The sequence below is a fragment of the Phoenix dactylifera genome, unplaced genomic scaffold (assembly GCF_009389715.1).
Source record: "Phoenix dactylifera cultivar Barhee BC4 unplaced genomic scaffold, palm_55x_up_171113_PBpolish2nd_filt_p 000722F, whole genome shotgun sequence".
Lineage (NCBI taxonomy): Eukaryota > Viridiplantae > Streptophyta > Magnoliopsida > Arecales > Arecaceae > Phoenix > Phoenix dactylifera.
In genome coordinates, this window is record NW_024068100.1 from 172459 (window position 1) to 197681 (window position 25223).

Below are 25223 nucleotides of genomic sequence, written 5' to 3' on the forward strand. Positions count from 1 at the left end.
AGATGATCGAGGCACATAAGCTCCTTTTCGCTTGCTATTTTGTTATTAAAAAATTAAAGTTAAAATAGTATGTACTAATTGAAAATTTGAGTAGCCCCCCGGATGCTGAGTAGAGTTCCACAACCATGGATGCAAGGACCTCCTTCATAATTTGGGATGTTAGGGACTACAGATATTTGGGAGAAGCTAATTATAATGAAAAGTGCCCAATTACAATGATATTTTTGAGAATAAAGCAGAAAGAAATGATATGTAAGCAAAAATGCTTTCTCAAACAACTTTCATGCAACAAACAAGGTCATTTGTCGTGCAGCAAATTTTAGTTTAGACTTGTTGCTGGGAAGCCAATAGAAATAGAATAAGATGAGAGTGTATGAGCTATAAAGTACGAAGTGTTAACTTCTTATGCGCAGTCTGCAAAAAGAATAATGGTCATAATGGTATAATTGGCAACATATTTATATTAAAATTATAAATATTGTATTTATAAAATTTTAATGGTCTAGGATATTTTAGACAAGTTAATCATTTTTTTGATAGGAAAATTAATTATAGTAGGCTATTAAAAATCATTGGCAAGTAGTGTTGGACTATTTAATTCATGAGATTGTCTCTTCCATTTTGATTGGATTGCTAAGGAAAGAGATCTAAATTTTAATTATTTGGGGGAGAAAAAAGAAATAATTGATGGAGTATTGATTTGATGATCAGATAGGCCCGAGATTTTTTTTTTTTGGAGGGGGGCTCATAATTAATATAAGATATATTATAACATATAAATGGCAACTAGAGAGAAGAAATTTTGTTTTATATATTGGATATTATGTTGCAAAAGGGTTGAAAGAAGATGGCCATGAAGTTGCACGCTAGCATAAGACATGGCTTGGTGGCGCTATTGTTGGTGATGATATGCTTATATTGCGCCGAGGCTAAGGTACGGGCCACAGCGCAGCAACTGGAGATAAGACAGCACCTGAAGCGATTGAATAAGCCTGCCGTCAAGAGCATCAAGGTCTACCATCAACTACTCTTTCATTTACTCTTTTCTTAGATTTTTTCAGTTTTATAGGGTCAAAATATTTTTTTTTTCATTCCAAGAGAGTTTTAGATAGAATTTTTAAATTATTTTTTGATAAAAATCTATTTTTTCTACTGCCAACAGCTCTCCCAAATGGAGTTTAATTTGCTGATACATCCTAGCTTCCTCCCCCGGTGCCCGCTCACCTTAGCTTTCCATCCTTTCCATCCATATCCTGATCTGTTGGTGGCTGAGAAAAATCTAGATTATTCCTTGTACATGAATAGTAAAAAAATATTATTTATAATATTTTAGGAAGCACAATGGTAAGAAAAATATTTTTGTACGATGTTCACATAATGATTAATTTCTTTTACCAAATTACAACATTTGATTTTTTTTTTAAGTTAAAACTAGAAATTTTGTTGTGTTTCTTTTAAAGAAATTTATTATCTTTCATTTACTCACAATAGTGCCATCTAACTGATAGAGTTAAAATCATTCCTCCGTACTTATTTAGGCATTAAAAGTTCTTATACTACACTCTTTTTCCAATTTATTAGCATTTTATTCTCTGTTATTGGTTTGGTCTTGCCTAATCTTTCATTGTTTTAGCATCTACTTTCCATATTTTTTCATTTCTTGGAGTAGTTATTTCTTTTTTTTTGTTTACATATTGGTTTTCTTCTATCAAAATTTGCCAGCTAAGGATACTTATCAAAAAATAAAATATCTATTTTTTAATTTTCTTCTATGTCACTTTTGGAAATAAAAGTTTTTATTTTATTTTACTTATTCAGTACAATACCATCTAGTTTCTACAGTAAACTTTCTCTTCTATTATACTTATTTTTGGCATTTTCATCGTAATGATTCTTAATTTGTGCTTTTATTTGTTCTAATGTTTGTTATTTTTTTTTCTTAAAAAAAGAGCCCAGATGGAGATATCATTGACTGCGTCCATATCTCTCATCAACCGGCCTTCGATCACCCTTTACTCAAAAACCACACTATCCAGGTCTACTCTCCTTCCTCCCTCACTTCCTCTTCTTTTGCAATTCTACCCCTTTCACTTGAATGTTTACACGCGGCGGTCTCTCTATTTGGTCTCCACTTTGTGCTAAATCTCCAGATGAGACCAAGTTTCCACCCATTAGGCCTACATGATGAGAAGGTGGCATCAAAGAAGAAAACAAGCTCCATAACTCAACTCTGGCATCAAAATGGGAGGTGCCCTGAGGACACCATCCCCATTAGGAGGACTAAGAAAGATGATTTGCTAAGGGCCAGCTCTATCGCAACATATGGAAAGCCGATGCACAAGACAATCCCAAATCCCACTTCTGCAGACCCCAATCAGATTCTTATCAATAGACGTGAGGTATTTAGTTCTGAAAATATATGAAAAGGAGTAGCTTTGGAACATGGTATCTCTTACTCATCCATTTTTTTTCCTACTCCTACTCCTCTGCTTTTCTTATATTTTGTTTCTCGGTGCGTCGTTTTGAGCAGCATGCAGCTGTTTATGTAAGGGGAGATAAATACTATGGAGCAAGGGCAACCATAAATATATGGAACCCGAAGGTGCAAACACGCGAAGAGTTTAGCACGTCTCAACTTTGGATTACTGGGAATGATACGACGCAATTCAATATCATCGAAGCTGGTTGGCATGTATATAGCGTTTCAATTTCAAATAACAAAAACTAGTTTTAATTATGCCAACTTATGAAAGTTCTCTCTTCATGCATTAACTTCAGCTGATTACTCTTTGGTGTGGAAAAAAAATCAGGTAGTTCCACTTTTGTATGGAGATAATAAAACAAGACTATTTACTTTCTGGCATGTAAGTTAATATTCCTTCATTGTCCCTCATCTTCTATCTATTCTTTCTATTAGTTTCTCCTTCGCTCATGTTCTCCTACCTTGTCTTCCATGATTACACACACACACACACAAACACTTATGAAATACAAGAGAATTGGATTGTTTTTCGAGCTTTTCTGTTATTTTCCGATCAATTATATGAAAGAGATGAGGTGTCCTTGACATTTTCCATTTTGATAGATGAATTGGGTAAAAATTATAAAAATTGGGCGGCTTCTAATATTTTTCCATGAAAATTTCAGGGAAATAGGAGTGTTATTGATGGCTGCTGGAACTTATACTGCCCTGGGTTCGTTCAAGTCAACAAGGACATAGCACTGGGTGCTGTCTTCGACCCTATTTCTAGCTACGGCGGACCCCAACATGAGATGACTGTACTTGTGTGGAAGGTAAAGATAAAAATTCATATCATTCTTATTTCTCGTCCCAACTCGCATGCTCCCAGTGCAGCAAAACTACAGTAGTCATATTTAATTGCTTTTTTTTTCACTTTTCATCTATTAAATAATAATAAGTATTCATATGATTTCTATTTTTTGAGCAGGGTCCACTAACAGGGGATTGGTGGCTGCACTATGGGGATCAGGCTCCATTGGGCTACTGGCCTTCTTCCTTGTTCCCTAATTTGTCGAATGGTGCCTCCCTAGTACAATGGGGAGGAGAGGTTGTGAACAACAAACAAAATGGTCAGCATACCTCCACAGAGATGGGCAGTGGCCATTTCCAAGAAGAAGGTTTTCGTAAGGCGAGCTTCTTCAAAAACATTAAAATAGTTAATTCCTCCAACATTTTTCATGATCCTCAAGGGATTGTCCCTTTCACAACGCGATCCAGCTGCTATAATGTGCGCAATGACTACAGTGTTGACTGGGGAAATTACTTCTACTATGGGGGTCCTGGTAGAAATCCCAATTGTCCATAGAAGGCCTCAGCTCTCTGTATCTCCTTCTTGTTGGGAAAAAATAATTATGCGAGATGAAAAACTTTTTCATGCCTTAAAAAGTAGAGAAGATGAAATATACAGCGAGACAGGGCCCATGTTCAAAGAAAATATGGTGCTGCCCCTCTCTCTGTGTGCGTACGTGCGCGCGCATGTATGCATGTGGGTGCATCCATACACACATGTATTGTCTGCCCATACCAAATGGGAGCAAAGTAATGACGACAATTTATGACCCAACCCATCAATTTGGCATGCAAACGATCTATTTTAAGTAGGTTTGGATTTGGCATAAATAGGTTTGGGTCATAAACAAGTCAACCTATCTAAACATATTTGTTAAATAGGTTGGATTTAGGTTAGGACTGTTGACTCGATTAATCCATTTTAATATGTTTAATAATTGGATCGGGTCATTTTTCGACCCATTTAATCCATTTAAAACCTAGTTAATCTATTTAAAATATACTTAACTATTTAACGAACAGGTTATGTTCGGATATAAATTTTTGACCTATTCAATAAATAGATCAAGTTCGAGTTAATGAATTTTTGATCTGATCCATATCCAATCCAATCCAACCTAATCCGATTGCCACCTCTAGAGCAGAGTATACGGATACGAGAATCCAACCACCAACCTTCACATTTGTTTTGATAGGCCTTTTCTCTTTCTTTTTTTTTTTTCCCGAAACAATCGATGCTGTGTAGCCTCCAAATTAACTGATAGAGATGGCTACTTAGCCTTTACGGCTGCTTTCAAAAGGTCACATCCCATCTATCTTTTCTCATTGGCCGGAAACTCTAAAACCTCTGTAGCCTTACAAATGAGGTCCTCAATTGTCAAGACTAATTGCATGTCTGGTGGCCACATAGTTTTGGTGAATCCACCTTCTCCCGAAAATGGTCTACATTTCAACTTGTTACAATGAAGATTAACGGATAGCATGGTGTCATACCAAGTATGGTACTGATACTTTGATGGATTTTTTTGGATCCCATCAAATTATGAACCTATCTTTAAGTTGGACTGCTTTTTCAATCGCATGAATTGATAAATTATACTACCTAGAAGAGATCATTGGGGCGCTCATTAAGCTGAGCTTGATTCTCAACACGCTTGGTTTCAAAATTAAAGTTCAAGCTTCAACTTTGAGATCAAGATTGATTTGTAATTGTTTTTCCAAGCTTGATTTAAGTTTAATTTCTAATGGAGCCCCGCAAGTGCGAACTAATAAATTAGATCGTATCAAGTTAAACTATAGTCAATTCAAGCTTGAATCTCGAATTAGCATTTAATTGAGACGCATAAGCTCCATTTCTCTTGTTATTTTTCTTATTAAAAAATTAAAGTTAAACTAGTATGTACTACTTAAAAATTTGAGTAGCCTCCGAGATGCTGAGTAGAGATTCACAACCAGGTGTATTGGATGCAAGGACCTCCATCATAATTTGGGATGTTAGCGACTAGGGATATTTGGGAGAAGCTAAATATAATGAAAAGTGCCTAATTACAATGATATTTTTAAGAATAAAGCAGGAAGAAATGATACGTAAGCAAAAATGCTTTCTCAAACAACTTTTATGCAGCGTCTAGGTATGCGATGCTACCGATGGTATCCTGGGAGCTCCTACCCTCTAGTTTCTTCAAGGTGAATTTCGATGGCAGTGTACTAGAGGGCGGCAGAAGATGCGGTATAAGTTTTGTGATCAGAGACTACGACTCCAAGATGATTGCAGTTGGAGGTCGGCGTATATTTGATGGGTCTGTTCTTATGGCGGAGTTGTGCGCGGCGTGGGAGGGCCTCGTCCATGCCATAGTGCACTTGGGTGCTAGGCGGGTATTCCTTAAGGGCGACTTGACCACAGTGATCGGCTGGATCCGGAGCCGGTAGGTCAAGTCTGAGCTGCACCTACTACTCCAGGATATTTTACGACTCGTGGAGAAGTTAGAGTCATTTTCGGGCTTCGCATGTTTTTCGGAAGGTAAACAATGCAGCAGACTAGGTTGCCTACTTTGCAGCCCACCATTGTGAGAGCGTTTTTTGGGATATTTTCGATCATGTGTCACTAGTATTAGATTGTGTTTTGTACTGTGACTATTCTGGGTCGTCTCATGGTTGAGTGTAGTAAGAGGCCGGCTTACCCCAAAAAAAAAAAACAACTTCTATGCAACAAACAAGGACAATCGCGGTGCGGCAAATTTTAGTTTAGACTTGTTGCTGTGAAGCCGATAGCAATAGAATAAGATGAAAGTGTATGAGCTATAAAGTACGAGGTGTTAACTTCTTATGCTCATCCTAGAAAGAGAATAATGGTCGTTATGGTATAATTGACAACATATTTATATTAAAATTATACATATTGTATTTATAAAATTTTAATAATCTAGGATATTTTGGACAAGTTAATCATTTTTTTGATAGAAAAATTAATTATAGTTGGTTATTAAAAATCATTGGCAAGTAGAGTTGGACTATTTAATACATGCCATTGTCTCTTCCATTTTGATTGGGTTGCTAAGGGAAATAGATCTAGGTTTTAATTATTTGGGGGGAGAAAAAAGAAATAATTGATGGAGCTCTTAATTAATATAAATTATATTATAACATATAAATGGCAATGAGAGAGAAAAAATTTTGTTTTATATATTGGATATTATGTTGCAAGAGGGTTGAAAGAAGATGGCCATGAAGGTACACACTAGCATGAGACATGGCTTGGTGGCGCTATTGTTGGTGATGATCTGCTCATATTGCGCCGAGGCTAAGGTACGGGCTACATCGCAACAACTAGAGATAAGGCAGCACCTGAAGCGATTGAATAAGCCCGCCGTCAAGAGCATCAAGGTTTACCATCAATTATCCTTTCATTTACTCTTTTCTTAGATTTTTTTTCAGTTTTATAGGGTCAAATTATTTTTTTTTTCATTCCAAGAGAGTTTTAGATAGATTTTCTAAATTATTTTTCAATAAAAACCTATTTTACAAAGTATTTATTTATTTATTTTAAAGAAGAACCTTTTATTTATTTTTTAGATTATTTAATTTAATATTAATCTTTTAAAAAAAGAATTTTTATCTTTCTCACATACATTTTTTTGGTTGGTCTTGTGTAGTTTTTCTCAAAGGTTTAGGTGGTTTTCTTCCATATTGTCCCTACTTAGCAAAAACTCCATTAGGAATTGATATAATTCTTTTTTATTTTTTTAAAGTAGATATATTCATCCTAGTCGTTCCTTGTTAGCCGATGAATTTTACCTTAATTGGCTGTCAACCAGTTATCCATTTACTAAATGTGGATGGCTTCCTCTTGGCACTAATCCCTTTTTCCTCTTAGCCTCTCTCAGGTTCAATATCCCCAATTCCCAGCTTTATAGAAGTGACCCATTTAGGAAAGCTTTTGAAGGGCTAAAAAGCACTTTTCGCCCTCTAAAAGCACTTTTAGATAAAATAAGGATGTTTGGTAAAATATTCGAAAAGCTATTTTAGCTTTCCTAGAAAGCTAAAACAGCTTTTTGGAAGAAGCTCCATTTTGGAGCTTCTTCAAAAAAGCACTTTTAGGAATTATCGAAAAGTTATTTTGAGTTATAATATTTTTTCTTTTTGGACTAAAATACTCATAATAAAATAAAATAATTACACAAAATATCCTTTTATACCTTTATTATTGTATTTACTATAAATATTATATTATATTATATCATAATACATTAATATGTTATATTGAATAATTTAATATTATGTTATATTATACCACGTTATCGAGAGGATGAAAAATTAATTATGCTAATAATTATAGTATTTTATACCTTTTTATTATATTATACTGTAATATAATATTATATTGCATTACATTAATATAATACTATATCATATATTTATGTATTAATATATATTATATTTTATTATATGCTCTGTTGTATAATGCTATGTAATGTTCTTTATGATCATTTTATCATACCAAAAGTACTTTCTCAGTTTGTTTACAAAACACATGTTAAAGTTCAACAGCACTTTAGAAATGCAGTTACCAAACAGCAAACAACATTTTATAAAAGCTCTACTGCATGCCAACGGCTCTCCCAAACGAGGTCTGATTTGCCGATGCATCCTAGGTTCCTCCCCCGGTGCCTGCTCACCATAGCTTTCCATCCTTTCCATCCATATCCTGATTTGTTGGTGGCTGAGAAAAATCTGGATTACTCTTTGTATATGAATAAAAAAAATATTATTCATAGTATTTTAGGAAACACAATGGTAAGAAAAATATTTTTGTACGATGCTCGCATAATGAATTCTTATACCAAATTACAATATTTGATTTTTTTAAAACTAGGAATTTTGTTGTATTTCTTTTAAAGAAATTTATTATCTTTCATTTACTCACAATAGTGCCATCTAATTGATAGAGTTAAAATCATTCCTCTATACTTACTGGGGCATTAAAAGTTCTCATACTATACTATTTTTCCAATTTATTAGTATTTTATTCTCTGTTATTGGTTTGGCCTTGCCTAATCTTTCATTGTTTTAGCATCTCCCTTCCAAATTTTTTTAATTAATGGAGCAATTCTTTCTTTTTTTTTTTTTTACATATTGGTTCTTCTATCAAAATTTGCGAGCTAAGGATACTTATCAAAAAATAAAATATCTATTTTTTATTTACTTCTATGTCCCTTTTGGAAATAAAAGTTTTTATTTTATTTCACTTATTCAGTACAATACCATCTAGTTTCAACTGTAAACTTTCTCTTCTTTTATACTTATTTTTGGCATTTTCATTGTAATGATTCTTAATTTGTGCTTTTATTTGTTCTAATGTTTGTTATTTTTTTTTTAAAAAAAAAAAGAGCCCAGATGGAGATATCATTGACTGCGTCCATATCTCTCATCAACCGGCCTTTGATCACCCTTTGCTCAAAAACCACACTATCCAGGTCTACTCTTTTTCCTCCCTCACTCTCTCTTTCTTTTCAATTTCATCCCCTTTCACTTAAATGTTTACACCTGGCGGTTTCTTTATATTATCCCCACTTTGTGCAAAATCTTCAGATGATCCCAAGTTTTCACCCATTAGGCCTTTATGATGAGAACAAGGTGGCATCAAGGAAGAAAACAAGCTCCATAACTCAACTCTGGCATCAAAATGGGAGGTGCCCTGAGGACACCATCCCCATTAGGAGGACCAAGAAAGATGATTTGCTAAGGGCCAGCTCTATCGCAACATATGGAAAGCAGATGCACAAGAGAATCCCAAATCCCACTTCTGCAGACCCCAATCAGATTCTTATCGATAGACGTGAGGTATATAGTTCTGAAAATATATGAAAAGGAGTAGCTTTGGAACATAGTATCTCTTACTTGTCCATTTTTTTTCCTACCTCTAGTCCTCTGCCTTTCTTATTTTTTGTTTCTCGGCGGTCGTTTTGAGCAGCATGCAGCTGTTTACGTAAAGGGGGATAAGTACTATGGAGCAAAGGCAACCATAAGTGTGTGGAACCCGAAGGTCCAAATACCCGAAGAGTTCAGCACGTCTCAGCTTTGGATTGCTGGGGATCCTACGGCACAACTCAATATCATCGAAGTTGGTTGGCAGGTACATAGGGTTTTAATTTCAAATAACAAAAAGTAGTTTTAATTATGCCAACTTATGAAAGTTCTCTCCTCATGCATTAACTTGAGCTGATTACTCTTTGGTGTGGAAAAAAAATCAGGTAGTTCCGATTTTGTATGGAGATAATAAAACAAGACTATTTACTTTCTGGACTGTAAGTTAATATTCCTTCATTGTCCCTCATCTTCTATCTATTCTTTCTATTAGTTTCTCCTTTGCTCACGTTCTCCTACCTTGTCTTCCATGATTGTACACACACACACACACTTATGAAATATAAGAGAATTGGATTGTTTTCCGAGTTTTTCTGTTATTTTCCGATCAATTATATGAAAGAGATGAGGTGTCATTGACATTTTTTCATTTTGATAGATGAATTGGGTAAAAATTATAAAAATTCGGCAGCTTCTAATATCTTTCCATGAAATTTTCAGAGTGATAATAATGGTATTAATAGCTGCTGGAACTTAAACTGCCCTGGGTTCATTCAACTCAACAAGGAGATAGCACTGGGTGGCGTCCTCGAGCCTATTTCTGGCTACGATGGACACCAATATCAAATGACCATACTTGTGTGGAAGGTAAAGATCATATCATTCTTATTTCTCGTCAGCAAAACTACAGTAGTCGTATTTAATTCCTTCATTCACTTTTCATGTATTAAATAATAATAAGTATTCATATGATTTCTATTTTTTGAGCAGGATCCAAAAACAGGGGATTGGTGGCTGCAATATGGGGATCAGCCTCCAGTGGGCTACTGGCCTTCTTCCTTGTTCCCTAATTTGTCGAATGGTGCCTCCCTAGTAGAATGGGGAGGGGAGGTTGTGAACAACAACCAAAATGGTCAGCATACCTCCACAGAGATGGGCAGCGGCCATTTCCCAGAAGAAGGTTTTGGTAAGGCGAGCTTCTTCAGAAACATTCAGATAGTTGATTCCTCCAACAAGCTTCAACATCCTAAAGGGATTGTCCCTTTCACTACGCGATCCAGCTGCTATAATGTGCACAATGACTACAATGTTGATGCGGGACATTACTTCTACTATGGGGGTCCTGGTAGAAATCCCAATTGTCCATAGAAGGCCTTAGCTCTCTGCATCTCCTTCTTGTTGCGAAAAAATAATTTCATGCAGCAGAGAAGATGAAATATACAGCGAGATGCGGCCAATGTTCCAGGAAAATAAGGTCCTCGTGAGCAGGTTGTATCTCCTCCAGGCGGGAAAAAAGTAACTAGGAAAAAATAATTGTGAGCCATCAATGGACACTGGACAGCAAACATAAATATTTTTCTATTTGTATAATCAAATAAAGTATCAAAATCGTCGAGCACTAATAATCAAGTTGCACAATCAATAATCAATATGAAAATAATTTAATAGCCCGCAAGAAAGAGAGGGAGAGAGAGAGAGAGAGATACAACCAGTTATCTATCCAACGAATAACCGATGTGGGACATACATTGGCTGCCAGGGCCAAACGGGAAGAAATAGAGTAGAGTAATAGCGGCAATTTATGACCCAACCCATTAAATCGGCATGCAAACAATCTATTTTAAGCAGGTTCGGATTTGACATAAATGGGTTTGGGTCATGAGCAAGTCAACCTATCTAAACCTATTTGTTAAATGGGTTGGATTTGGGTTTAGACTATTGACTCGATTAATCCATTTTGACCCGTTTAATAATTGTATCGGATCATTTTTCCACCTATTTAATCTGTTTAAAATCTAGTTAATCTGTTTAAAATATGCTTAATCTGTTTCTGACTTATTTAACTCGATTCACTTGATCTATTTAATCCATTTAACCAATTTAACTTGTTTCGCTTGACTTGATCTATTTAGTAAATTGGTTATATAGTCGAGTTGGATTATCTGTTTAATAAACAGATCAGGTTCAAATCTGAATTTTAATAAATAGATCGGGTTCGAATTAATGAATTTTTTATCCGATCCGCACCCAATCCAATCCGAGCTAATCCGATTGCCACCTCTAGAGAAGAGTCATAGATACGGATATGAGAGTCCAACCACCAACCTCATATTTGTTTTGATAGGCCTTTTTTTTGTTGTGAGTCAATCGATGCTGTGTAGCCTCTTAATTAACTGATAGAGATGGCTATTTAGCCTTTACGGCTGCTTTCAAGAGGTTACATCCCCATCAGGGCTCGTTTGGTTCGCGGAAAAAGAAGAGGAAAAAGTGTGGTCAACATGAAAGTAATGAGATGCCTCTTGTTTGGTTAGAGTTTTCAAATGAGAGAGATAGAAAAGTTGTATTCCTATGGAAATATGATTCCCACATTTCATAGGAAAGTCTTTCCTATGAGAAATATGAAAATGTTACTTTTCCATGAGGCGGAAATCACTCCATCTTTATTTTTTCCAAAAAGGCCCTTCAGCATTAAAGAGGCATTAAAGACCTAATTTTTATTATGGGTATAATAGGAATTACACATAACTTTTTTAGGAAAGTGGATGGTCAACCAAACATAAGCATTCTGAAAATCTGTCACTTTTTCATGTTTAACCAAACATGCCAAAAGTTTATTCTCAGGCATTCTCTTTCTAGGAATTTTCTTTCTAGGAATCATATTCCTACGAGGGAAAATGCTTCCCGCGAACCAAACAAGCCCTAAATCTTTTCTCATTGGATGGAAACTCTATAGCCTTCGTAGCCTTACAAATGAGGTCCTCGATTGTCAAGACTAATTGCATATCCGCTGGTCATATAGTTTGGTGAATCTACCTCCGAAACTGGTCTACATTTCAACTTGTTACAATCAAGATTAACGTATAGCATGATATCATACCAAGTATAGTACTGATACTTTGATGGATTTTTTTGGATCCCATCAAATTATGAATCTATCTTTAAGTTGGACTGCTTTTTCAATCGCATGAATTGATAAATTATACTACCTAGAAGAGATCATTGGGGCGCTCATTAAGCTAAGCTTGGTTCTAAACATGCTTGGTTTCAAAATTAAAGTTCAAGCTTCAACTTTGAGATCAAGATTGATTTGTAATTGTTTTTCCAAACTCAATTTAAATTTAATTTCAAATGGAGCCCCACAGGAGCTAACTAATAAATTGGATCGTATCAAGTTAAACTAAAGTAAATTCAAGCTTGAATCTCGAATTAGCATTTAATTGAGACACACAAGCTCCATTTCTCTTATTATTTTCTTATTGAAAAATTAAAGTTAAACTAGTATGTACTACTTAAAAATTTGAATAGCCTCCGAGATGCTGAGTAGAGATTCACAACTAGATGTATTGGATGCAAGGACCTCCATCATAATTTGGAATGTTAGAGACTAGGGATATTTGGGAGAAGCAAATTATAATGAAAAGTGCCTAATTACAATGATATTTTTGAGAATAAAGCAAAAAGAAATGGTACGTAAGCAAAAATGCTTTCTCAAACAATTTCTTGACCCTGGCAGGGTTGCTTGGGATGAGGCTAGGTTAGGCCATATGTTTGGGACACACCAAACCGAGAGGGTATGGTCTCTTCCGATTTCGGGGTATGCGAGTCCTGATACTTAGGTATGGAGCACGTTGTGTAGAACTGGCGTGAGGGTGAGGGAGCTCTCCCGAGTGTTCCGGCCAGCGCATGAGCCAGGTTCGGAGTGTGCTTGGGTATGGCGCCTGGGTCTCACCTGAGGGTCGCACTATTCTTATGGAAGGTTGTCTGGGATCGGCTTCCGATGAGAGCAGTACTTGAAGGACAAGGTTTGAGGTTGCCTCCTGAGTGTGGGGCATGTGGGGCCGAAGAGTCGGTGGACTATGCACTGTTTCAGTGCACATGGGCGAGGGTGACATGCTCATGGTGGAGAGCGCACTGTTTCAGGCGGCAGAGATTAGTCATGTTTCCTCCTTAGAAGGACCTTTGATAGCTCGAGATATCTGGGGCTTCCATTCTGCCTCGGCAGCTCCTCGTACGGTATTCTTCACTTGGAAGCCCCCACCCCTTAGCTTTCTCAAGGTAAATTTTGATGAGTTGGTACTGGATAGAGGCACAAAGGGTGGAACAGGTTTCGTTATTAGGGATCCGAACTCTAGGATCGTGGCAGCGAGAGGCTATCAATTATTTGACTGCACGGTTCTAGTGCGGAGTTGAGGGCTGCTTGGGCGGGTCTTCGATATGCTCAGCGTGTGCTCTCAGCTGGCTCAGTCATCTTGGAGGGCGATTCGGCTACGGTCATCAGCTGGATCCAGGAAAGTCCGAGGGTCACTGCTGGTGACCATCCTTTGCTTCGCGATATCTGAATGATGATGAAGGATAGAGGGATTATCCAGGCGAAGCATATTTTTAGAGAAGCCAACGGAGCTGCGGATTGGGTGGCCACCTATGTGGCTAACCATGCTGATAGCACCCTGTGGGTAGGGGATGGGGAGCTGCCTCAGGAGCTCCGTGATATTCTGCTTTCCGATCTTCTTGGGTGCATCCGTACACGTGTTGTATGAATCATCCGATCTAACAAAAAAAAAAAAACAACTTCTATGCGGCGTCTAGGTATGCGATGGTATCAATGGTATTCTGGAAGCCCTATGCGATGGTACCGATGGTATCTTGGAAGCCCCCACCCCCCCAATTTCTTCAAGGTGAACTTTAACGACAGTGTATTAGAGGGCGACAGCAAATGTGGCATGGGTTTTGTGATCAGAGACTAGGACTCCAAGATAATTGCAGCTGGGGTCAGCATATATTTGATGGGTTTGTTCTTATGGCGGAGTTGTGCGCAACGTGGGAGGGCCTCGTCCATGCCAGAGTGCACCTGGGTGCTAGGCGGGTGTTCCTTAAGGGCGACTCGACCACAGTGATTAGCTGGATCCAGAGCCGGCAGGCCAGGTCTGAGCTGCACCTACTACTCCAGAATATTTGGCGACTTGTGGAGGATTAGAGTCATTTCGGGCTTCGCATGCTTTTCGGGAGGCAAGCAGTGCAGCGGACTAGGTTGTCTCCTTTGCAGCCCATCACTCTGAGAGTATTTTTTGGGATATTTTCAATCGTGTGTCGTTGGCATTAGATCGTGTTTTGTATTGTGTCTGTTCTGAGTGTAGTGAGAGACCGACTTACCTAAAAAAAAAAAACAACTTCTTTACAACAAACAAGGACATTCGCGGTGCAGCAAATTTTAGTTTAGACTTGTTGCTGCGAAGCCGATAGCAATAAAATAAGATGAGAGTGTATGAGCTATAAAGCACGAGGTGTTAACTCCTTATGCGCAGCCTAGAAAGAGAATAATGGTCATAATGGTATAATTGACAACATATTTATATTAAAATTATATATATTGTATTTATTTAATTTTTTTGTTCTAGGATATTTTAGACAAGTTAATCATTTTTTTTAGAAAAATTAATTATAGTAGGTTATTAAAAATCATTGGCAAGTAGTGTTGGACTGTTTAATACATGCCATTGTCTCTTCCATTTTGATTGGGTTGCTAAGGGAAAGAGATCTAGATTTTAATTATTTGGGGGGAGAAAAATGAAATAATTGATGGAGCTCTTAATTAATATAAGATATATTATAACATATAAATGGCAATGAGAGAGAACAAAATTTTGTTTTATATATTGGATATTATGTTGCAAGAGGGTTGAAAGAAGATGGCCATGAAGGTGCACGCTAGCATGAGACATGGCTTGGTGGCCCTATTGTTGGTGATGATTTGCTTATATTACGCCGAGGCTAAGGTACAGACCACAGCGCAGCAACTGGAGATAAGGCAGCACCTGAAGCGATTGAATAAGCTCGCCATCAAGAGCATCAAGGTTTACCATCAACTATCCTTTCATTTACTCTTTTCTTAGATTTTTTTCAGTTTTATAGGGTCAATTTTTTTTTCTTTCCAAGAGAGTTTTAGATAGATTTTCTAAATTATTTTTCAATAAAAATCTATTTTACAAAGTATTTATTTATTTATTTTAAAGAAGAACCTTAATTTATTTAGATTTTTAGATTATTTAATTTAATATTAATCTTTTAAAAAATAATTTTGATCTTTCTTGCATACATTTTTTGGTTGGTCTTGTGTAGTATTTCTCAAAGGTTTAGGTGGTTTTCTTTTATATTGTCCCTACTTAGCAAAAACTCCATTAGAAATTGATACAATTCTTTTTTATTTTTTTAAAGTATAGATATTCATCCTAGTCATTCCTTGTAAGCCGATGAATTTTACCTTAATTGGTTGTCAACCAGTTATCTATTTATTAAATGTGGATGGCTTCCTCTTGGCACTAATCTCTTCTTCCTCTTGGCCTCTCTGAGGTCCAATATCCCCAATTCTCAGAGTTATAGAAGTGACCCATTTAGGAGAGATTTTGGAGGGCCAAAAAGCACTTTCTCGCCCTTCAAAAGTACTTTTATATAAAATAAAAATATTTAGTAAAATTTTTTGAAAAGCTATTTTAGCTTTTCTAGAAAGCTAAAACAGCTTTTTGGAAGTAGCTCCATTTTGGAGCTTCTTCGAAAAAACACTTTTAGAAATTATCGAAAAGCTATTTTGAGTTATAATATTTTTTTCTTTTTGGATCAAAATACTCATAATAAGATATAATAATTACACAAAATATCCCTTTATACCTTTATTATTATATTTACTATAAATATTATATTATATTATATTATATTATATCATAATACATTAATATGTTATGTTAAATAATTTAATATTACGTTACATTATACCATGTTATCGAGAGGATGGAAAATTAATTTATACTAATAATTATAATATTTTGTTTCTCTTTTATTATATTATACTATAAATACAATATTATATTACATTATATCATAATACATTGATATATTATGTTAAATAATTTAATATTGTATTAAATTATTATGCTATTGTATATAATATTATATTACTATATTATAATAATATTATATTACATTATATTAATATTATACAATATCATATATTTATGTATTAATATATATTATATTTTATTATATGCTCTGTTGTATAATACTATGTAATATTTTTTATGATTATTTTGTCATACCAAAAGTACTTTATCAATTTGTTTACAAAATACAGCACTTTAGAAATATAGTTACTAAACAACAAATAACATTTTATAAAAGCTCTACTTCCAAAAGCTCTACTGCCAACAGCTCTCCCAAATGGGGCCTAATTTGCCGATGCATCCTGGCTTCCTCCCCTGGTATCCGCACATCTTAGCTTTCCATCCTTTCCATCCATATCCTGATATGTTGGTGGCTGAAAAAAATCTGGAATATTCTTTGTACATGAATGGTAAAAAAATATTATTCATAATATTTTAGGAAGCACAATAGTAAGAAAAATATTTTTGTATGATGCTCACATAATGATCAATTTCTTATACCAAATTACAACATTTGATTTTTTTTTAAGGCAAAACTAGGAATTTTGTTGTGTTTCTTTTAAAGAAATTTATTATCTTTCATTTACTCACAGTAGTGCCATCTAATTGACAGAGTTAAAATAATTCCTCTGTACTTATTTAGGCATTAAAAGTTCTTATACTATACTCTTTTTCCAATTTATTAGTATTTTATTCACTGTTATTGGTTTGGTCTTGCCTAATCTTTCATTGTTTTAGCATCTACTTTCCAGATTTTTTTATTTCTTGGAGTAGTTATTTCTTTTTTTTATTTACATGTTGGTTTTCTTCTATCAAAATTTGCGAGCTAAGGATACATATCAAAAAATAAAGTATCAGTTTTTTTTTATTTTCTTCTATGTCACTTTTGGAAATTAAAGTTTTTATTTTATTTTACTTATTCAGTACAATACCATCTAGTTTCTACAGTAAACTTTCTCTTCTATTATACTTATTTTTGGCATTTTCATTGTAATGATTCTTAATTTGTGCCTTTATTTGTTCTAATGTTTGTTTTTTTTTTTAAAAAAAAAGAGCCCAGATGGAGATATCATAGACTGCGTCCATATGTCTCATCAACCAGCCTTTGATCACCCTTTACTCAAAAACCACACTATCCAGGTCTACTCTCTTTCCTCCCTCACTCTCTCTTCTGTACACTTAAATGTTTACACCTGGCGGTCTCTTTACTTCGTCTCCACTTTGTGCAAAATTTTCAGATGAGACCAAGTTTCCACCCTTTAGGCCTACATGATGAGAAGAAGGTGGCATCAAAGAAGAAAACTAGCTCCATACCTCAACTCTGGCATCAAAATGGAAGGTGCCTTGAGGACACCATCCCCATTAGGAGGACCAAGAAAGATGATTTGCTAAGGGCCAGCTCTATCGCAACATATGGAAAGCAGATGCACAAGACAATCCCAAATCCCACTTCTGCAGACCCCAATCAGATTATTATCAATAGTCGTGAGGTATATATTTTTGAAAATATATGAAAAGGAGTAGCTTTTGAACATACGATCTCTTACTTTTCCTTTCTTTTCCTACTCCTACTCCTTTGCCTTTCTTATTTTTTGTTTCTCGGTGGGTTGTTTTGAGCAGTATGCAGTTGTTTATGTAGAGGGAGATAAGTACTATGGAGCAAAGGCAACCATAAATGTGTGGAACCCAAAGGTCCAAATACCCAAAGAGTTCAGCACGTCTCAGCTTTGGATTGCTGGGGATCCTGCGGGACAACTCAATACCATCGAAGCTGGTTGGCATGTATATAGCGTTTTAATTTCAAATAACAAGAAGTAGTTTTAATTATGCCAACTTATGAAAGTTCTCTCTTCATGCATTAACTTGAGCTGATTACTCTTTGGCGTGGAAAAAACTCAGGTATATCCAATTTTGTATGGAGATAATAAAACAAGACTATTTACCTACTGGCATGTAAGTTAATATTTCTTCGTTGTCCCCCGTCTTCTATCTGTTCTTTCTATTAGTTTCTTCTTTGCTCATGTTCTCCTACCTTGTCTTCCATGATTATAATATATCCACACACACACACACACACACACACACACACACACACACACACACACACTTGTGAAATATAAGAGAATTGGATTGTTTTTTAAGTTTTTCTGTTGTTTTCTGGTCAATTATATGAAAGAGATGAGCTGCCATAGACATTTTTCATTTTGATAAATGACTTAGGTAAAAATTATAAAAATTGGGCAGCTTCTAATATCTTTCCATGAAAATTTCAGAGTGATAGTAATGATATTAATAGCTGCTGGAACTTAAACTGCCCTGGGTTCATTCAAGTCAACAAGGAGATAGCACTGGGTGCCGTCCTCGAGCCTATTTCTAGCTACGATGGACCCCAATATCAAATGACTATACTTGTGTGGAAGGTAAAGATAAAAATTCATATCATTCTTATTTCTCGTCCCAACACGCATGCTCTCAGTGCAGCAAAACTACAGTAGTCACATTTAATTCCTTTTTTCACTTTTCATCTATTAAATAATAATAAGTATTCATATGATTTCTATTTCTTGAGCAGGATCCAAAATCAGGGAATTGGTGGCTGCAATATGGGAATCGGTCTCCATTGGGCTACTGGCCTTCTTCCTTGCTCCCTAATTTGGCGAGCAGTGCCTACTTAGTAGAATGGGGAGGGGCGGTTCTCATCGGCCATCAAAATAGCGAGCATACCTCCACAGAGATGGGCAGTGGCCATTTCCCAGAAGAAGATTATCGTAAGGCGAGCTACTTCAAAAAGATTCAGATAGTTGATTCCTCCAACAGGCTTCAAGATCCTCAAGGGATTGTCCCTTTCACTACGCGATCCAGCTGCTATAATGTGCACAATGACAACAATGATGATTGGGGACATTACTTCTACTATGGGGGTCCTGGTAGAAATCCCAATTGTCCATAGAAGGCCTTAGCTCTCTGTATCTCCTTCTTGTTAGGAAAAAATAATTATGCGTGATGAAAAAAAATTTCATGCCTTAACGAGTAGAGAAGATGAAATATACAGGGAGATGCGGCCAATGTTCAATGAAAATATGGTGCCCCCCCTCTCTCTGGCCAAACTAATGATGGCAATTTATGACTCAATAAATTTTGGGCCAGGTTCGCTCTGATATTTTTTGTCACAGCTGAGAACTTTATTCCAAAAGATTGCCCATAAGGTGTTATTTAGATTTTTTGATTTTATATAAATACCAAGATTTATCTAGCAAATAATTGATATGGGACTAAACACATGTCCGCACAACTCCTCTGACCGGAGAGGGTGTTTGCTTGGTTGTAGAATGGGTTGGAGCAAGGAGAATGGAATGGGGAAAGAACTAGATAAGGCGATATGGGTTGGAACAATGGAAAGAGGTGCTTTTCGTACATCATCTTTGCCCATCTCGACCTACGATTCTCACTTTACAATCTGTTTGTTTGTTATCTTCCTAATCTTATATTGATTCATTTCTTATCTGGAATTATGGCTAAATAGAATTAATTCTACCCCTGCTCCGAGAAAGAAAGCACAAGGCTATATTGGGACACACCACTAGTTTGATACTTGGATGGGTGGTTTTGGATCCCATCAAATTATGAACCTATCTTTAAGTTGGACTGCTTTTTCAATCACATGAATTGATAAATTATACTGCTTAGAAGAGATCATTGGTGAGGTCATCAAGCTGAGCTTGGATCTAAACACACTTGGTTTCAAAACTAAAGTTCAAGCTTCAACTTTGAGATCAAGATTGATTTGTAATTGTTTTTCCAAGCTCGATTTAAGTTTAATTTCAAATGGACCTCCGCAAGAGCTAACTAATAAATTTGACCGTATCAAGTTAAAATAAAGTCAATTCAATCTTGAACCTTTGAATTAGCATTTAATTGATTCAAAGAATAAGAAGTCGTAATCAAAGTATTAACCTACTGGTTCATTATCTAGTTATGATTGACAAGAAATTACGATAGAAGCATATGACTGATGATAGGCAAATACTTACCTTTGTCTATTCACCTCTAAGCCTCTAAGATAATTCAAGCTGTGCATATGGTGTACTAAATTGTCACAAATTTAAGCATGCATCATCATAATATGATGCAATAAAAAAATTAGGAGATGCCTCAAATCACACGCGAACAAAATATTTATTTTGCAATATGCGAACTTTTATTGGTTTCTAGAGTCAAATTTACTTGTCTAGAAACGCTGGAATAAGAAATTTTTTTCTTTCTTGCTCCTTGATTAAATAATCTAAATATAGAGACTACAAGCTTAAAGCTTTATTAATATAAATCACAAATTTTGTTTAAAAAGTTTAAACATCATCGCACTCTCAAAGGATATTCATTCAGTCCATCAAGAGAAGTTTAGCTTAATAAATTCTAGCTAGTCAACCAAAAGCCGACGGCAGTGTCGAGGAGGGTGAGTGCAGCAGCGGTGTCGGATTTGTCATCAGAGATCAGAAGGCCAGATTAGCGGTGGCCAGCGGTCGGCAAATCTTAGATCAATCCATTGCCGGTGCCAAAATTAGAGCTGCTTAGGAGAAAATCTCTTATGTGATGCGGGTACTGGGTGCGGACCATATTATCTTTGAGGGAGATTCTGTCACGGTAAACGAGTGGATTCAAGGTTCAGAGTGTGCTACCGATAGGATGCGGTTGCTCCACGACATCCGTAGTCTTTGAGATGAGTGTGCCTTTCATCGAGCTACTTATGTTTACTGAAAGGCAAACAGTGTTACGATTTGAGTGGCATGCTTTGCGGCTCATCATTTTAAAAATTTTTATATAAGGGTACCATGTCTATATTATGTTTTTTTTTTGTTTTTTTTTTTCCCCCTGACCTCACCGGCTTTGCCCATGTCAAAAAATAAAAAAATAAAAAAAACAAAAGCCGACTTAAAACAACACAATCCTACCTTCAGTCGGAATTGGCTCTCCTATTCCTGGTCTGACCCACTGTGCCGTATATATTGAGAGTCCTTGGATCTCGAGTCGGTGGTAGGTTGAGCTCTGGTTTCGATCAAGGGCTATCAAACCCACCCTCCGGTTCCCCCTTATAACTCCCAGCCTCCCACCACCGGCGTCCTCGTCGGCGTTCCGATGGCCAGTGGCGGCGGCGGCTCCGCCTCAGCTCCCTCGTCCATGGCGCCGCCTCCCCCCTACCGCCTGGCCCGCACCCTCGCGGCCCACAGCCGCGCCGTCTCGTGCGTTAAATTCTCCAACGACGGCCGCCTCCTGGCCTCCGCTTCCCTCGACAAGACCGTGATGGTCTGGTCCTCCTCCTCCCTCTCCCTCCTTGCCACCCTCACCGGCCACTCCGAGGGCGTCTCTGACGTCGCCTGGTCTTCCGACTCCCACTACGTCTGCTCCGCCTCCGACGACCGCACCGTCCGCATCTGGGATGTCCGCTCCCCCGTTGGCGAGTGCGTCAAGGTCCTCCGCGGCCACTCCTCCTTCGTCTTCTGCGTAAACTTCAACCCCCAGTCCAACCTCATCGTCTCCGGCTCGTTCGACCAGACCATCCGCCTCTGGGATGTCAAGACCGGCCGCTGCGTCCTCGCCATCGACGCCCACGACGACCCCGTCACATCCGTTAACTTCAACCGCGATGGCTCCATCATCGTCTCCGGCAGCCACGACGGGTCATGCAAGATCTGGGATGCTGCTAAAGGGACCTGCCTCAAGGTCCTCATCGACGAAAAGACCCCCGCCGTCTCCTTCGCCAAGTTCTCCCCCAATGGCAAGTTCATCCTCGTCGCCACCCTCGATGACACCCTGGTAAGATTTATTGTCTCGGATTGGTTGATTGGTCCATTTGAAATCTATGTTAATTAAAGCTCTATAAGAAAGAATGGGAAGAATTCGTTCTCAGAATTCCATCTTTTAGTGTCCAAAAAGTGTCTTGATTTCTCCAAGCTTTAGCCTTTTCGTTCCAAATGGATTGTTTTTTATCATAGACTGGAACACTATTAGTTCTTCTGTGAATTATTTGAGAAGCTGAATCTATAATTAGTAGTGTTGCATGCTCTTGTTTGAAATTTGAATAGCATCAGAAGGTCGGTTTTAAGCATTGCCATTTTGATCAAGCGAATAAGTATTCCAATCTGTGCACTCCATCTGATTGATGAATTTCCGTATGTATGTATGGACTGATGGACCCTGTTTGTGTCCTTATATTAACTGTGGGAATAGTAATCACCTGGTTTCTGCTCTTCCAGATTTAAGCTTTTTTTTTTTTGTTCAGGTCACCTTTTGTAATTGAAACAAGGTTAGATGTCACCTTTTAATTTATTCCAAAAAAAAAAAAATGCAATCACCCAGTTTGGGTGAGAACATCCATAGCTGCTAGAAGAGAGATTGAGACCCTGCCCTTCCAATTTACTGTGATCTGACATGTAAGAGACACTTGATCTATTGTTAAATTTCCAGTTGATGGATGAGGGGTTGTTTCTTAAGCATGAACTAGTGCATTGGTGGTGCATAGGGGACGGGATTACTGTTGCTGACTTTAGATCAATTAGCTAGGCAACTGGAAGTTCCTTTTTGGCCTCTGGCTTCTCCTCGAGTTGGGCTGGCATTTATGACTTCTCCAGCACCCTTCATTTCTGAGTATTTTTAACCTCATCTTAATTTGACCAATTTTGTCCAGTTTGATTCAATTGCCTCGCTTGTCACAAGTTTCTCTAGTGGCAGATTATGTTACCCACTTACCTATTCTGATCATTTAATTGGTGTTTATTATGTAGATCGATGTATTTATGGATTTGTATGTTTTAGCCTGCCTTGGCACTTGGGGTCTTAGGATTGCTTCTTTTTCCACTTATTCCTTATTCTACCTTTTTTTAGGTCGCCAATGTCCTTTATTTGCTAGGTATTTTCCTCTTTATCCTTCCCATGGATGGTTTATGAGTTCTAGCATTTTTGCTAGTTTTAACCAGGTTCACTAAGAATTGACAATCTTTGGTCAGTTTCAGTTGTTTCAGCCAAAAGCAACATACATTATGCTAAAAGCTCTGTTTTGGGGTTGCCTCTGATTTTTCCCCCTGGGTAGCACCTTGATTCAGCCCTAATGTAGTGGACCAATCTTTAAAGGTTTTGGAGGCTGTGAGAAAGGTTAATCATATTTAGTTGCTTCTTAGAAAAAAAAAGGGACAAGATCTTAACAAGTAGGAAGGGAGGGTACTTCTAGGTTTCTAGAATTCTGGTATATTTTAATCTCCATAATTTATTTGATAGGAGCGATTCTTTCAGAATTTGGGGCTCTAATATTGCTCTGGTGATTAAGAGAAAATACATGTCTTTCACATACAACAATAAATAAAAATGAGTAATCCTTTTTTGAATGGCAGTTCCAAAAAACGTATTTCTAATCAAAAAAACATATTCGTAGGGTTCCCTCATCTGGGATCCCTGGGGAAGAGGATCAAGTTGGCCCTTGCGAATAGCTTGATGCACTATCTCCCTTCAACCCTTTGAGCGAAATGTGGCAGAAGGAAGGAAAATCATGGACCGACCCCATCGTCTCCACCCCGTAGGAAATGGATGGGTTTCTGTTCTTCCTTCATAAACAACCATAGATTGATTATAGAGTCATATCGGTTCGTGTTAAACATTTTTCTCTATTTCATGTCCTATAAATATTTCCACTTTAACCTATAAATATTTCCACTTTAACTCTAGCTGGTTTCTGAATACAGTTGAACTATATGGATATCCTCTATAAAATGTCAAAGCGTGTGTTAATGAACCTCCCTGTCTTAGTGCAAATGTATGGATGTTAGGCTAAAGGTCTTTAAGTTTTTTTTTTGGTGTTCGAATCAAGATTTATTGACTACTGTTCTCCTCTTCAATCCATCTTTTCTTAACTCTCTTCTCCAATGTCCTGCATTTTGTATATAGCCTCCTGAAAATGGTGATGTCAATCAGGTTAATTGGAAATTGCATTTTTTTCTCTCTGCTAATCTGTTCAAAGAAGATTCAATCTAGAACCTAAATTACCTTATAATGATGGGAACTCATCTATTTTATGTATATATTTGATTTTTTTGGGAAAATATATCTACCTCCTCTCGTATTCCTTTTTCATGTACTACTTCTATGCTCAATTTATTAATATTTACATCTATGTATTTTTTCATTAGTCATATGGCTATGTTGTATTCTTTCTCCTTTTCTAGGACTAACTGCATCACTTTTTCACCACCTTGCAGAAGCTATGGAACTACTCCACAGGGAAGTTTTTAAAGATATACACTGGCCATGTCAACAGAACATACTGCATCACATCCACATTTTCTGTTACAAATGGTAAATACATTGTCAGTGGGTCGGAAGATAATTGTGTGTATTTATGGGACCTGCAAAGCAAAAATATGGTTCAAAAATTGGAAGGCCATACAGACACTGTCATTTCAGTATCCTGTCATCCTACTGAAAACAAAATTGCTTCTGCTGGCCTTGATAATGATAGAACAGTGAGGATATGGATTCAGGATACTGCATGAAGCTGAAATGGCTATGGGATAAGATCAATGTAATGCCAATTAATTGCTCAGGATACGTCTAAAACAACTACTTTTTTTATATCTTAATTTCATTATATATCTTTTTACTGTTTATGAGTTAGTTTTGTGTGCATTAATGCAGTACCGTTTATATCCTTATACTGAATTCCCAACTTTGTGCATTGATAGAGCCTATGGCGTTTGATCTCATAACCTGTTTCAGAGTTTGTCAGATGAGGCATTTTGATTAAAGTTTCCCTCTAACGTGCAACTTCAAATGAGACCAGAGAGTCAAGTATGTTCAAAGGCATCTTACCTTCGCATTTCCTTTATGGAGTTTTGCAGGTTGCTGCACTGTTT

General features: G+C 36.9%; 3 protein-coding genes across 3 annotated transcripts; all 3 read left to right on the forward strand.

Moving 5' to 3' along the window:
* Positions 1-847: 847 nt before the first annotated feature.
* LOC103717671 lies at positions 848-10545 on the forward strand. Its single transcript, XM_039120137.1, has 14 exons — positions 848-1012; positions 1950-2036; positions 2151-2399; positions 2531-2692; positions 2811-2864; positions 3148-3294; positions 3450-3650; positions 6617-6694; positions 8698-8784; positions 8900-9151; positions 9282-9443; positions 9562-9615; positions 9896-10042; positions 10166-10545. The coding sequence occupies exons 1-14, from the start codon at positions 848-850 to the stop codon at positions 10541-10543; spliced, it is 2223 nt and encodes a 740-aa protein (XP_038976065.1). The 3' UTR covers positions 10544-10545.
* A 4536-nt stretch (positions 10546-15081) lies between these two features.
* On the forward strand, positions 15082-19278 carry LOC120106998. Its single transcript, XM_039120138.1, has 7 exons — positions 15082-15246; positions 17380-17466; positions 17565-17816; positions 17947-18108; positions 18226-18279; positions 18600-18746; positions 18899-19278. Exons 1-7 carry the CDS (start codon positions 15082-15084, stop codon positions 19274-19276), a joined length of 1245 nt encoding a protein of 414 aa, XP_038976066.1. The 3' UTR covers positions 19277-19278.
* Positions 19279-21340: 2062 nt separating this feature from the next.
* LOC120106995 (COMPASS-like H3K4 histone methylase component WDR5B) lies at positions 21341-24977 on the forward strand. The gene is made up of 2 exons (XM_039120135.1): positions 21341-22137; positions 24570-24977. The coding sequence occupies exons 1-2, from the start codon at positions 21460-21462 to the stop codon at positions 24861-24863; spliced, it is 972 nt and encodes a 323-aa protein (XP_038976063.1). The 5' UTR covers positions 21341-21459; the 3' UTR covers positions 24864-24977.
* The last annotated feature ends 246 nt before the right edge of the window (positions 24978-25223 follow it).